Source organism: Silene latifolia, chromosome 10 (assembly GCF_048544455.1).
Source record: "Silene latifolia isolate original U9 population chromosome 10, ASM4854445v1, whole genome shotgun sequence".
NCBI classification, from domain to species: Eukaryota; Viridiplantae; Streptophyta; class Magnoliopsida; order Caryophyllales; family Caryophyllaceae; genus Silene; species Silene latifolia.
In genome coordinates, this window is record NC_133535.1 from 109,328,737 (window position 1) to 109,344,489 (window position 15,753).

The 15,753-nt window shown below is 39.9% G+C and overlaps 2 protein-coding genes across 2 annotated transcripts; both read left to right on the forward strand.

The window, feature by feature from the left end:
- Positions 1-9,938: 9,938 nt before the first annotated feature.
- Positions 9,939-10,958, forward strand: LOC141608049 (uncharacterized). Its single transcript, XM_074427400.1, has one exon. The coding sequence runs from the start codon at positions 9,939-9,941 to the stop codon at positions 10,956-10,958; it is 1,020 nt and encodes a 339-aa protein (XP_074283501.1).
- A 204-nt stretch (positions 10,959-11,162) lies between these two features.
- LOC141608050 (uncharacterized) lies at positions 11,163-12,353 on the forward strand. Its single transcript, XM_074427401.1, has 2 exons — positions 11,163-11,484; positions 11,923-12,353. The coding sequence occupies exons 1-2, from the start codon at positions 11,163-11,165 to the stop codon at positions 12,351-12,353; spliced, it is 753 nt and encodes a 250-aa protein (XP_074283502.1).
- The last annotated feature ends 3,400 nt before the right edge of the window (positions 12,354-15,753 follow it).

Here is a 15,753-nt window from a genome sequence, read left to right on the forward strand (position 1 = left end):
TTACTAATTGTAGAGTTGTTTGTGAAGTATAAATTGTGTTTTGTATCGACCATTGACCAACGACCACATATACCTAATTGTGAAAACGAAATGGCATCGATCAAAAATGGCGCCGTTGCCGGGGACGGTGTTTAATTGATTTAAGATTTCTTTTATTGTTATTAGTTATGTCTTTTTCACCTTGGGGAAGTAAAACACCTCAAGGTTTGCTCTAATCGTTTTCAAGTTGTTTGATATTTTGCGAGAATGGATTTCATAGATTGTTTTGTAGAGGACCACTTGAGTATCCCTTACTTCAAGGATCCCATGCAAGCATTAGAGGCCTTAGAAGCAAGTAAGGCTAAGAGCATGTATTGGGAGTTGGAGGTGGATCTCTTCGAGGCCGCTCTAGCTAACAAGGAACTCACTCATGCACAATCCGAGTTGGTTCATAATATTCTAGTGGAAGCATGTCAACCCATAGAAGATGAGCAATCCATCCTAGAGGATATTCTACAAACTCAAGAGCAAGAGGAACCCATCATGGAATTCGAATATGATGAGGTTGATGAAAGTGAAGATGAGTATGTCATGAGAATGGAATGTTTAATGGAGATGGAGCAAATTCTCAATGAAACTCCAAAGGAAGAAAGTAAGGTACAAACTCCTACTTTAAAACCCCTTCCCCCAAATTTAAAGTATGCTTATCTTGATGAATCAAAGACCAAACCCGTGATTGTTAATGATAGACTTGATGATGACCAATTGGGAAAGTTACTTGATGTGTTAAAACAACATGAGAAGGCTATAGGTTATAGTCTAGATGACCTTAAGGGGATAAGTCCCGACTTTTGCATGCATAGGATTCATCTAGAGGACGACCATAGACCTACCATTCAACCCCAAAGAAGATTGAACCCCCACATGCAAGAAGTTGTCAAAGGAGAAGTCATGAAATTACTTGATGCGGGAATCATATATCCCATATCGGATTCTTTGTGGGTTAGCCCCGTCCAAGTGGTACCTAAGAAAGGAGGTACTACGGTAGTGACAAATGAGAAAAATGAATTAATACCCAAAAGGATGATCACCGGTTGGCGTATGTGCATTGACTACCGGAAATTGAACTCCGCAACAAGGAAAGATCACTTCCCCTTACCATTCATTGACCAAATGCTTGAGAGGTTAGCCTCTAACAAATTCTTTTGTTACCTTGACGGGTATTCGGGATTCTTCCAAATCCCTATAAACCCGGATGACCAACATAAGACCACCTTCACATGCCCTTATGGCACTTTTGCATATAGAAGGATGCCTTTTGGATTATGTAATGCCCCCGCCACTTTCCAAAGATGTATGATGAGTGTTTTCTCCGATTACTTAGAGACCATAATGGAAGTTTTTATGGATGATTTTAGTGTTTATGGAAAGGACTTTGACTCATGCTTGCATAATCTTTCTCTTGTGTTGCAAAAATGTGAAGATGTTAGTCTTGTTCTAAATTGGGAAAAGTGTCACTTCATGGTCAATGAAGGAATTGTTTTAGGTCATTTAATTTCGGAAAAGGGCATCGAGGTCGATAAAGCTAAAGTTGAGGTGATAGAGAAACTCCCACCTCCCGTGAATGTTAGAGGGGTGAGAAGTTTTCTCGGTCACGCGGGTTTTTATCGTCGTTTCATAAAAGATTTTTCGAAAATAGCAAAACCCCTCACTCAACTTTTGCTTAAAGATGCCCAATTCCAATTTACTGACGAGTGTGTTGAAGCTTTTAATAGAATCAAAGAAGCATTGATCTCGGCACCAATCATCCAACCCCCAAATTGGGAGTTACATTTCGAGATTATGTGTGATGCTAGCAACTACGCCGTTGGAGCGGTTCTTGGCCAACGGGTAGGGAGAGCTCTTCATGCCATCTATTACATAAGCAAAACCCTCGACCCCTCTCAAGTGAATTATGATACAACCGAAAAGGAGCTTCTTGCCATTGTTTATGCTTTGGATAAATTTCGTTCCTACTTACTTGGATCCAAGGTGATTGTATTCTCGGATCACCTTGCTCTCCGACATCTCTTGATAAAGAAGGAGGCAAAACCAAGATTGTTGAGATGGATTTTGCTTCTTCAAGAATTTGACTTGGAGATAAGAGACAAGAAAGGAGCCGAGAATGTAGTAGCGGATCACTTGTCAAGAATCCGGTTTCATGATGAAAATGGAGAAACCCCGATCAATGACTCATTCCCCGACGATATTTTGATGGCTATTCAAACTCAACTTGAAAGGCACATCACCCCATGGTTTGGCGATTATGCTAACTATATTGTTGGAAAAGTGCTCCCTCCTAACTTGAACCACAACCAAAGGAAGAGATTCCTATTCGAAGTGAAGAGGTACTTTTGGGATGACCCAAACCTCTACAAGGAGTGTAGTGATGGGCTCTACCGGAGATGCATCCCTCAATGGGAAATCCAAGGAATCTTGGAAGGATGTCATTCATCACCCTACGGTGGGCACCATGGAGCAAGAAGAACCGTTGCAAACATTCTCCAATCGGGCTTCTATTGGCCCACAATGTTTCAAGATACAAGAGAATTCATCATTCATTGTGATGCTTGTCAAAGAACGGGCAATATATCTTGGAGAAACGAAATGCCACAAAGGGGCATTCTAGAGGTGGAGATTTTCGATGTTTGGGGAATCGACTACCAAGGACCCTTTGTGACATCCAAAGGGAACAAGTACATCCTTGTGGCCGTAGATTATGTTTCAAAGTGGGTGGAGGCAATTGCCACCCCAAATGATGATGCAAAAACGGTCACCAAGCTTTTCAAGAAGATAATTTTCCCACGATTTGGAGTTCCTAGAGCTATCATTAGTGATGGAGGAACACATTTCCATGAGAAGAAGCTTGCATCCCTTTTGACCAAATATGGTGTTCAACATCGAACCGGCTTGGGATATCATCCTCAAACAAGCGGTCAAGTGGAAATTTCAAATAGAGAGATCAAGCAAATTCTTGAAAAAGTTGTGAACAAGACTCGGAAAGATTGGAGCACAAAGCTTGATGATGCTCTTTGGGCTTATAGGATGGCCTATAAGACTCCCATTGGTGCCTCCCCCTACAAGCTTGTATATGGAAAAGCATGTCATTTGCCAATCGAATTGGAGTACAAAGCTTATTGGGCAATCCGAGCACTCAATCTTGATCTCAAATTGAGCGGTCAAAAGAGGATGATCCAAATCCAAGAGTTGGAGGAATTCCGACTACAATCTTATGAGAATGCAAAGATTTACAAAGAAAGAACAAAATTGCTTCATGATAAGAGAATTCGAGAAAAGGCCTTGCACAAGGGAGACAAAGTCCTTCTATTCAACTCCCGCTACCGACTCTTTCCGGGAAAATTGAACTCTAGATGGATGGGTCCCTATGTGATAACCGAAGTTGGAAAATATGGAGATTTCGAACTCAAGGCGGAAGATGGAAGCAAGTTCAAGGTAAATGGTCAAAGGTTGAAGCCATACTATGAAGGAGCATTTGTTGGAGAGGTCGAGGCTACCTACCTCGGGCCTCCTCCCCCTTGAAAGGACCATCTAAGGGAGAGTTTGGTGGAGTCCTCCCTAAACCACCATTTGTAAATATACTAACCCTCTAACTTGTATTTATTATTTAATTGCTTTTATTTTAATAAATGTCATAAACTCTTTTCATGAGCGTAAGTGAGGGAGGGTTACTAACAAGTTTTTGAATGAAGGAAGGAGCAAATTCCTAAGTGTGGGGATGCATTGAAAGAAAGAAGAAAAAGTCAAAGCTCGCGACCCGAATCCGAGCGGATTCCCTGAATCGGCCGTCTTGGCCGAATCCGGACGTCTAGGAGAGAAACCGCACGTCCAGCTGTGTCGAAAAATTGAAGGTTTCTGGGCTGTTTGAAAATCCGAGCGTCCTATGGAAGAAGACGCCCGTCTGGTTGAATCCGGCCGGATTTGTGGAAAGACGCTCGTCTCTCCGCCTGTGCATTTCACGAAAAATCTCTGTCGAAGAATCCGCCCGTCCTCTCAATAAGACGCCCGTCCTCTCAATAAGACGCCCGTCCAACCCTTGATGAATCCGAGCGTCTCTCGCTCGGGACGCCCGTCTTGTGGCGACAAAAATTTTGGAATTTCACTCTGTGGCAGAATCCGGGCGTATTGCCCAGAATCCGCCCGTCTCGTGAAAGAGGAATCCGAGCGTCTTCCCTCCGAATCCGCTCGTCTCCTCCCACTATTTCTCGACCCGACTTTTTCCAATTAAAATACACCCCACCACCCATATAATGCCACATCACTACTCCTTCCACTTACCCTATAAAACCCACCTCCTTATGACTCCCATACATATCCAAATCACTCTCTTTGCCCTCAAAATTAAAAATCCCCAATTTTCTAGGGTTTCCAATTCTCAATCAACAAGGAACATCCTTAGCAAATCTTCAAATCAAAAGAACCCAACAAAAGAAGCAAGAATGGCACCAAGGAGATCCTCCTTTAGAAGTGCAAGAAGACCAAGGATGGTGGGAAGTTCCTCTACCTCACATCTCAACACCATTAGAAGGGAACATGTAGAGATTGTAGATCTCACAAGGCTCGATGATTTCTCGAATGTGGAATTCCTTGATGATGTGCAGCGATTGGTCTTCCACCGACTCTTAAGTAAGAATATTCTTCCCACTAAATTTCTTTGTCATGATACCTTAAGAAAGCTTGGAATTTTTCACCAAGTAGAAGCACTCTTTGAGGTTTTTGGTCTTTCGACTCTCTTTCGCATGTATGAACCAACCTATCGGTCCCTTGTGCTAGAATTCTTAAGCTTTTTGAAGATCACAACCGTAAACAAAGTGATATGCATAGAGTTTAGGTTAGAAAATGTTTCTAGGATGATGACCCTTGTCGAGTTTGCCAATGTGTTCGGGCTTGATGTTTCGCCTACCCGAACATCAAAGCCCAAAAAGTATAATGTTGCACCATTGTGGAGGGCCATGACGGGCCGGGATTTCATTCTTACCAAAGAGTGTCTTGCTTTTCACATCCAAAACCCGATCTTGAGGCTTACATATAGATTTCTTTCGGGTACTCTTTTCGCCCGCCGTGATCCGGCCATTGTCAACCAATTGGACCTTGTATTTATGGAATCATACCTCAACATTCAAGGGAGAGATAGGTATCACTTCAATGCACCTCTAGTTTTGCTATAGAAGTGGGCAAGGTTTAGAAATGGGGATGATGATGAAATGAAGCACATAGTGAATGGTGGACTCATAACTAGACTTGCAAAGCACTTCAACCCAAGGTTCAATGAGAACAATGAGTACACTCCACTTACGGGGGGAACAAGAATTAATGAAGATCTACTTGTCGTCCAACACCATTGGATAACCCTTGAGGGGGTTGATAAGAGGATAAAGTGGTTGACAAAAGGGAGCGATCCACTCTATCTCCCAATGCATGACCTACCACGGGTCTCCCCAAGAAGAGGAAGCTTGTCCCCAATGCCCTCCTACCTCATCCCAAGTCAAAAAAGGCAAACTCCACCTCCACAAAATCCACCACCACAACAAGAACAACAAACTCAAAATGAGAGGATAAAAGTGCCTCCTTACCCCTTTCCCTACCAACCATATAACCACCCAAATCCCTTCATCCTCCCCCGTGACGACTTTGTAACGGGAATTTTGCAAGATTTACACTACCGTCAATATGAGACCTCCGTGGACACTTATTATGCTCTTTACCCCCAATACTATGAGATGGCTCAAAAAGGACGGATTAGTGAGGAAGGAGCTTTCCCCTCATGGGCTCAAATGGAATTGCTCTTTCCTAACTCGGAGAAGGCTAATGAAGGGGCGAACGGTCGCAAAGGGGAAGAGAGTGGGGATTCTTGTGGAGGTTATACGGTGAAGCTTGAGAGTGAAGATGAGTTCATGGATCCAAGTTTAAGTGATGCTTCAAAGGATATTTGGGATACCGATATTGAAGGAGATGATGCCGATATCTAGGAGACTACTTCATAGCTAGGTGGAGCGGGCAAGAGGCACCCACCTTAGTTCAAGTGAAGTTTTCTCATCTCTCCTCTTTATCTTTATTTTTCATGAAAAGAACTTTGTATCTTATTTCTTTGTACTTTATTTCATCTTGATCATTTGTTGGTTTAGTCCTAGCAACATCAAAGGACTCACACCTCGGTACCATTGAGGTGTTTTTATTGTTCCCATTTGTAAAATCAAAAATGACAAATCTAGTTTCATGCATAGCATAGTGTGTGCATGAACTACCCCAATGCTTTGACATTAGCAATAGTGTCTTATTTGGTTTGGGGAAGTTAATGCATACGCAACGGGAGGTAATCTAAATTATCCTCTCCGTCATAACAAAAACCATGCATCATGTAGTATAGCTTAGTGTAGAATTGCATTTAGTATAGAAATCATGCATCATCTTTGCATAATTTCCATCATTTTGGCCATTGAGGACAATGCCCATATTAGTGTGGGGATGGGAATTCTAACATTTAACTCTTATTCAAAAACCCATAAAAATTGAAAAATTTCAAAAACCATAAAAATTTGAAAATTGAAAAATCCAAAAACAAGTTCATTTCATTTGTATATATTGTCTTGTATATATTGTGTTTGTTCATCCTTGTTTACATTGATTGACTACGCCACATCCGAGACATGAGGATATTGAAGACCGCATGGTATGATCTTTCCAATCTCCTTTTTCCTCTTTATGTTAATGACTATGTGGCTTTATTTTGATTGATGCGGTAAAAACATTGTGAATTTAGGATTGCATTTAGTTTATATGGCATATTAGTTGGTAGAATCATTTGCATTAGGATGTTTATATGCTAGTTGCATCATGGCATGTAGTTTGCATGTTAGAAAAATTTTGCGAAACCGTCTATTTGGGAAGCTTGACAAGTGTATATAGGCCCTAGTAGATGCTTTTTATTCTTAAGACTTTGCTTGTTAGAATGCTTGTAAAACACCCTAGGATGTGTCATGCTAGTATCCTTTGATCCATGGATTAAGGCCGAGTCAAGAGTACCTTGTGGTGTGATAATTCCTTGGCTACCGTTTATTCCAAGGTGACCCTTGAAACCATGCATACTTCCATCATTCATCCATGTTCTACCATATTTTTGTAATCAAAGGGAATGGGCACAAAAAAAGAAATCAATTTGAGTTCAATGAAATGAAAAGTGAAAGAAAGTTTGCAAAAATGCATCAAATGAAAAGAGAAGCAAAAATAGAACTCCTAAAGCTTCAAATACAAGGCACCCTCGTTACTAATTGGGGTGACTTTAAAAATGTTCAAAAAGAAATGCAAAAAGTTGTCAAGTATTGAAAAGCCAAAAATCAAAAAGAAATGGCAAAGAAAGTGTTCTCAAATGTCAAATGCCACATGAAATTGGGGGGAAAACAAAAACAAAAGCAAACTCCCAAAAGTGAAACTCAAACATCTATTGATCCCTTTATCCATCGTATCCATTTTTGTGCATGGTAGAGAGGGGACGACCCTTCTTCTTGTCTAGGCAAGAGGGGGAATTCCGCGATCCTCCAGTGTTTCTAACACCATAGGGAGTCTACTCTTGACAAAAGCATTTAACGATTGAGGACAAAGGTACCCTAGCTTGACACATTTTGGCGGTGATTTATTGGTATCCTTCTAGGCTTAGTAGTTTGAACAAATTGCATCTATGAAGGATTGTGTACCCTTGAATTGCTTCCCTTGTAGATAATTTCCGCCACTTAGATGAGGAAAGTGGCTATTCTTTTTGTAGATGCATCCATTATGTGATTTTATGTGCTTTAATGTTTGGATGTGTCGCCATTTTGGCAAGACCCACCTTGCCTTGCAAGAAGGCATCCTACCTCATGGTTGTCTTATTGTGAGTTGAAGGGGCGGAGTGAGACCCGCTAATTGTCTCATATCGGCTATTATTATTAGGATAGGTTAGTTTTGGTCCTAGTCTTTGTCACCTCTTTACTCGGGACGAGCAAAGGTTCGGTTTGGGGATATTTGATGTGACCATAATTGGCGCATATTTAGCCCCCGAATTACCATTGTTCCCATGCTTTTTAGTGCCTATTTGGGTCATTTCTTATCTTTAGTTCTTTGTTTTGCATATTCTTTGAGATTTTGATCCCTTGGTAGGAAAGGAGTAAGAATCTTGCATTTTCATGGCAAAACGAGGCTAAATTGATTATATTCAATGACCAAGCATCAAGAAGAGACAAGACTAGAAGGCCTTTGTACATACCATAGTAGAAGAACAATGTTGAGGAAGGATCCTTGCGTCCCCAAGGAAATCCCCAAGGAATTTATGAAGAAAAGGGAAGAAAAGAAGAAGAATTGACGCTGACCAACAATCCGAACGGATTGCGGACAATCCGCCCCGGCCCGGCACAATCCGAGCGTCCCTCCTTGGAATCCGCTCGGATTCCCCCTCAACAATCCGAGCGTCCCTCTCCTGAATCCGCTCGGATTGCACCGCCCAAATCCGGCCGTCCCGACTCTAATCCGCACGGATTTCAGTACAGCACGGATTTCATTCTTCAAGCTACGAAAAGAGAAGCCCTTCTCTCAGAAAATACCGGGTCCTTCTTGCTCAACTTAAAAAGTGTAATTACTAGTTTAGCCCTTAGTTAACCCTAATGCATCCTCCCTAATTTTCACTATAAATACCCCATTAGTCTAATTAGAGGAGCATGTTCTTCTTATCAATAATTAGTGTAGTTAATATCAATCAAATCTCTCTTCAATATTGTAATCAAGTATTAATCAAGTTTTAATCCAAGTTTTAGTTCTTTAATCTCTCTCTTGTTCTTCCTTTATTTTGGGTAATTGAAGATTATTTGGGTTATTATTGGGAGATTGACAACCTCTCAATCTAGGATTCAAGTACTTCTATTATTCTTGCTTTATTATTGGAATCATTAGTAGGTATAATCTCTTAATCCCTTTTTAATTATTGTTATTTACTTTCATTTATTCATCATGTTTCATATTGTTGGTATGATTGACAACCTTGCTAGCATGATCAACATGATAATGAGTGAGTAGTCTCTTAGCGAGGGTTTAATGGGTGATTAGGGGAAACCAACATGGGGAATGATTCATGCTTAAATCAATATGCTTTCATATCTTATTTGCTTGCTTGTTTTGATCTTAATACATGCACATGTTATATTTGATGAAATGCTAAGCCTATGAATCCTTGCATTTACTATCATCTTCTATCCTTTCAACAAGACTTGTAAGACATAACCCAACTCGAGTCTTGTTAGACCATGCATGTGTTGAGTAGGAAAGATTAAGTCGACTTGTAGGTGTTGTACAATCTAATCGATTCGGCTCCGGGACCCAAACTTTCCTAGGATTGTAAGATATAACCCAACTCAATCCATCACAACAATAATTGCTTGCTTATAATTTAAAAACATGTTTGTATGATCATATCCCATGATTCCCCTATGAACCCATGACACCCTAGTGCTTTTAATCAATTGTTTACACCCCTTATTTTATTCATCTTGCTAGTTTATTTTCATTGTTATTTTAGTTTAGTGACCTTCTACACCAACCCAATTTGTGACACCCCTAGACACTACTAGTTACAATAGAATTCTCATTTCAATACCCGTCCCTTGGGATCCGACCTTTACTTGCCTCTTTACTAATTGTAGAGTTGTTTGTGAAGTATAAATTGTGTTTTGTATCGACCATTGACCAACGACCACATATACCTAATTGTGAACACGAAATGGCATCGATCAAAAAGAAGACCCAGTTATTGTTATTGCAGTGGAGCATGAACTTGTTCATGAGGATACTGATCTGGGAGGTGTAGTGGAAATTGAACCAGGAGGTCATTCTCTCCCTTTATCACCTCAATGATCATTTCCTCCCGGAATGTTTGGGGGATGACTGGCCACAAGGTTGATTGTGGTGTGTTGGTAGGAACTCATATTAAGAAAGAAAAAGCTGGGTTTATTCATAGGAAAAATTTTGGGAATTATAATCTCATTACTAACTATGATATGCATATTGGATGTAGACTTTGGGTTTTGTGGAACCCTGTAACAGTGCAAGTTCAGGATTTATCAAAGGGGGCACAATTCATTCACTGTTATATTCTTCATCATGCTAGTCAAAAGACTATTGTGGCTACTTTTATCTATGCTTTTAATCGAGCTGCTAAGAGGATAGAGCTCTGGAATAGTATTAGAACTATTTCTGCTGGGATTACTTTACCCTGGGTTTGTCTAGGAGATTTCAATGTCTCTCTCACAGCTGATGAAAGGGTTGGGTGTATAGTCCATGATAGGGAAATGCAGGAATTTAGAGACTGTTTGGATGACTGTGACTTGTCTGATCATCCTTACACTGGCGGGCTTTTTTCATGGCACAATAAGCAGGAGAAATCTCCCAAATGGGCTAAATTAGATCGTCTGCTTGTTAATCCTACCTGGTTTTTCCAACTGTCCAATTCTTCTGTAGCATTTTTACCTGCAGGAGTTTCTGATCATGCCTTGATTGTGCTTACTTTACCTGGTTTTCGGCCTAAACCTAGGTCTTTTAAGTACCTTAACTGTTGGGCCCTTTCTGCTGGTTTTCATCAGCTTATATACGAGAACTGGAGTATTACTCTGCCTGGCACTAAAATTTTCACCCTCTTCTATAAACTTAGAAACCTTAGAGGCCGGTTGAGAGCCATTCATCAACAGAAATCTTCTGGCATCAAACAACGAGTTGCTGAAGCTAAAGCTGGTCTTTCCCAGTGCCAGTTCCTTCTTCAAAACTCCCCCCTAAATCAGCTTCTTCTGGTAGAGGAGAAAAATCTCACTGCTGCTTATATTAAGCTAAAAAATGTTGAAATGAGAATTCTGGCCCAAAAAGTCAAAGTTCAACATTTGCAACTAAGTGATGCTAATACCAGATAATTTTATGCTAGTATAGCTGCAAGGAAGAATACTATTGGGCTTATTCATGATGTTTAGGGTAGGGTTTGCAAAGGCCATATTGAAGTCACTCAAGCTTTTCTAGGTTAATACAAAACTTTGCTTGGCTCTGAGGAGGATATCCAGCCGCTCCCTCAGAATTTATTCACTCATGACACTCTTCATAATGTTGCACATTTGGATAGTATGATCACTCCTCGGGAGATTCGTGCTGCCCTTAATTCTATTGATAATAATAAGAGTCCCGGAGTTGATGGGTACTCTTTAGGATTTTTCAAAGACACTTGGGATATCACTGGTCCTGATTTTAGTGCAGCAGTCCTAGAATTCTTCCATCATGGGAAAATGCCACGTGCTGCTAACTCAACTCTGATAACCTTGATCCCTAAGACTGAAGCTCCCCATTCTGTTACTGAATTTAGGCCTATTTCTTGCTGTACTGTATTCTATAAGAAAGTGAGTAAGATATTGGCTAACAGAATGAAAACTCTGCTTGGAGAAATTGTTGGTTTAGAATAGGCTGCAGTTATTGAAGGGAGGGATCTTTTTGATAATTCAATGCTTGCTCCTGAGCTTGCCTTTAAGTATAATAGAAGTCTTCTTACTCCCAGAAGCATTCTCAAAGTGGATATACAAAAAACTTTTGACTCAGTCAATTGGCAATTTTTCGCCAGCTGCTTGCATAGGTTTGGATTTCCCACTAGATTCTCCAGTTGGGTTCTTGCTTGTGTCACATCCTCTTATTTTTCCATATGTGTGAATGGTTCTACTAAAGGATTCTTTCCTGGTAGGAGGGGTCTCTGGCAAGGGGACCCCCTATCCCCTTATTTATTTACTCTGTGTATGGAAGTGCTTTCCCAATTACTCAGACAACTCCCTTCTCATCCTTTATTTTCCTATCACCCAAAGTGTGTCAAAGTTAAGCTCACACACCTAATTTTTGCAGATGACCTTTTGGACTTCACTAGAGGGGACTTGCCTTTAATTCAGACAGTTGATAAGTGCTTATCTATTTTTCCTGGGTATTCAGGCTTAAGAGTGAATCCTATGAAATCTAACCTTTACTTTGGAGGAGTCAATCCACAGCTGAAACAACTTATTTTGCAAACCAATGGCTATATTGAAGGGGAGCTACCTGTTAGATACTTAGGCATCCCTTTGTTTGGGGCTATGTTGACTCAGAGTGTGTTTATCCCCATGATGGACAAGATTAGAACTAAAATTTCTCACTGGGCTAACAAGTGTCTGAGTTATGCTGATAAGATTGCCCTCATTAATTCAGTAATTTTTGGAATTCAGAACTTTTGCGGTGCTAGCATCCTACTGCCCAAGGGGATTGCCATGAAATTTCATAAACTTTGTAAGGATTTTCTCTGAGGTAATGATGAAGGAGCCAGAAGATGGGTTTTAAGAGTTTGGATAGCTTGTGTAGACCCAGAAGAGAGGGAGGAGTAGACATTAAGGAGATTTTTGAGCTGGAATAAAGCACAGATGATGGGATGGCTTAAAAAACTTGAGACTAATGCCCCTAATATATGGACATACTCAAGGGTGTTAACTTCTGGAATTTCCAGCTCACTGCTGCTCATTCTTGGTTTTGGGGTAATGTTATTGCTTGCAGGGACTGTTTAGTTTTGCTCACTGGTGGAATTCAGCAGGCCAGAAGCATGCTTGGAGTCCCTGACTATAAGTCTTTGATCTATGTCAGTCTGAGAAACAAAAGCTCTACGATTGCAATGCATAGGACACTGAATGATGCTTTCAATTTTCCAAAGCATACTTTCATTGGCTTACTTGAAATGCAAAACAAACTGCCAACTGTTGATAACTTGTGCAGCAGAGGGATGGTGATAGTTAATCGATATGTGCTGTGTGAGAGCCAATGTGAATCAGCTACTCACCTTTTCTTCCAGTGTTCTTTTTCTGCAGCTATTTGGCGTCAAGTTTCTTCCTAGTTGCATATCACAAACCAGACAGGTTAGCAAGATTCTCAGATGGTACAAGCTTCATAAAAGGGGTAAACGTTAGGTCAAAAAGCTGCGCAGATGTCTGTTGTTATGCGTCATTTACTTGGTCTGGAATGAATGCAACAAGAGACTCTTCAAAGGACTTCATACCTCTCCTAATGTCATTGTTAGGAGAGCTCAATATCTTGTTCTAACTCGGCTTCATACTAATGTTGTTGCTTTTGAGGAATTCCTCTCTCGTTTCTGTTAGTTAGTTGTTTATTTTGGTTCTTGTTTATGGTAGCCACACTGGTTTCCTTGTAGATGGTTGCAGATCTGTATGTTTATTGTTCATGATTAATGAGAATGATCCTAATCTTTCTGCAAAAAAAAAAAAATAATAATAATAATAATGAGAAAACTTGTCTTTAAAAACTGGAACAGCATTTGTGCTCCATGGGAGGAGGGAGGCTTTCAGGTCAAATATGTGAAGGCATGGAATAAGGTTGCTTTACTGAAATGGCTGTGGCATTTGGATAGGAATACAGGGGCAATCTGGACCCAATGGATAACTAAGTATCTTACACAACAATGCTCCATATGGGACCTGAAAGAAAGGAGCAGCACCCTGACAGCATTAGGGGTATTCTCCAAGTCAGAGATGCCTACATTAAGCATATGGGGAGTGTCCAGGATGTGAAGCATCTCTTGGCCAACTGCACTGTCGGTGAACGTTTCTCAGTCAGTAAGGCCTATGACAGCCTAAGGCAAAAATTCCCAGCACAACCTATTTTCAAAGCAATTCAAGCAGGGACCATGGTATCTAGGCATCGTAAAATCCTCATGTTGGCAGCACAGTAGAAGCTAGCAACATTGGATCAGCTAGTAAGGAGAGGTATTTAGTTGATGAACAAGTGTAGCTTGTGTAAAAATCCAGAGGAGAATGCTACTCACTTATTCTTCAACTATAACTACACTAATGGGCTACTCTACTACATTAAGAAATGGACAAAAATGAACACTAGCAGCACAGATCTAACATCTCTTCTACTCTGGACCAATCAGAGGAAGAAACAGACGCATTGGAGAACCAAATGGACAAGTTGTAGTTTGGGATGTCTTGTGTATGAAATCTGGCATGAGTGCTATGACACCCCTCGATAGGGCATCAAAAGAGAACTAATAAATCTAAGCGGAAAATACGAGACTTTTAAAACTTTTTAAAGTTTAAAGTGAGAAATCCACCATAAGTGATCAAACAGAAATGAAAAGTAATATAATTAAGTTTTACAATTAAAAACAAAGTGCGTTGGGGAAAAGATATCCCACGAATAAGCACAAGTCTAAAGATAGGTGAGTCTAAGAAAACGATAACTAAAGTCCAAGGGTCAACGTTCTCGCTAGCTCACATGTCTCCCCCATATAATCCGCATCACAAACCTGTCATTCACACTACTACAAATCCAGGCAACTACAACGCCCCTTTAACAACGATTATTCACGAAAATCACAATAGACGTTGTAGAATGTATGGCGCGAATTTTACTAAAATCAATTACAACGGGTATGGTTATAAAAACCGTTGTTATTAGTTTTAACAACGGGTTACACATGAACAACCGTTGTTAATAATTTGGCGCAAAATTGGCGCAAAGTTAGTGAAAAGTAATCACAACGGTTATTTTTGAAACCCGTTGTTAAAACTTATTTAACAACGGGTGTTTTTTACAACCGTTGTTAAAACATATTTCACAACGGTTGTTGTTTAATAACCGTTGTCAATACCTTCCATACTATAAACCACACAAATGAAGTCTGCTGCACCACAAAACACAACCCTTAATACACAAACACAAACACAGCAGACAAACAAACACAAAACACACACTCTCTTTCTCTCTTTCTCATCGTCACTTTATCTTCTCGCCGTCACTTTGTTGATTTCATCGTCTATTACGTTACGTATTTTTCGGTAAATCTCGCCGTCTTTGTTAGTTTCATCGTCATTATTTTCTTTTTCTATTTATTTCTTTTGCATGTATGTGTTTTTATCGACGATTATGTTATTTGTTTAAGTATTGTTCGCATAATTAGTTAGTAAAACAATGAAGAAGCAAGATGAAGAAGCAAGATAAACATAATTAATATATATATATATATATATATATATATATATATATATATATTTATAAATACATAAATACATAAATTAAAAAAAAAATTACATATATAAAAATGCAATTCTTATATTTTCATAGAGGATCTTATTCTGTTCTATCGTATCCGTCCTCTCCTCCTTGGCTATTTGGAGGTTCCGTTCAGCATTTGTTATATCGTCATATAGCTGCAACTGCTTCTGCTCCGTCAAGCCATCTTCTTTGGCGTGCTTCAGTGCGGATCGAGCATCCGCAAGGTAGCTCCTGAAACTTTCCTCAATATGGAGGAACCGGCGGATGAAGCTGTTGTTGTTCTCGATCATGGTAAGAGTCTTAAGGATGAAATCATTCATTTTGTTGGAGTTTTTGGAGTTTGTTTTGAAAGATTAAGTAGAGTTTGTTTTAGCAGTTAGGGTTTGGAGATGAATATATTGAGATAATGGAAATGTTAGTTGAGATAATGCAATGTATTTATACTAAGCAATGTGTGGGTTGAGTTGTTTTTTAATTAATATATATGTTAGGAAGTTGTGCCATAATCATCATGATATCTCCCAATGCTGCTTCAAATCTTATTACTAACCCTTCTCATTCCATATTATCCGTTCATATGTACAGTGATGTCAGTAATAATGCATGCATCGGAATTCTAACGGGCCGTAATTATGCATGCAT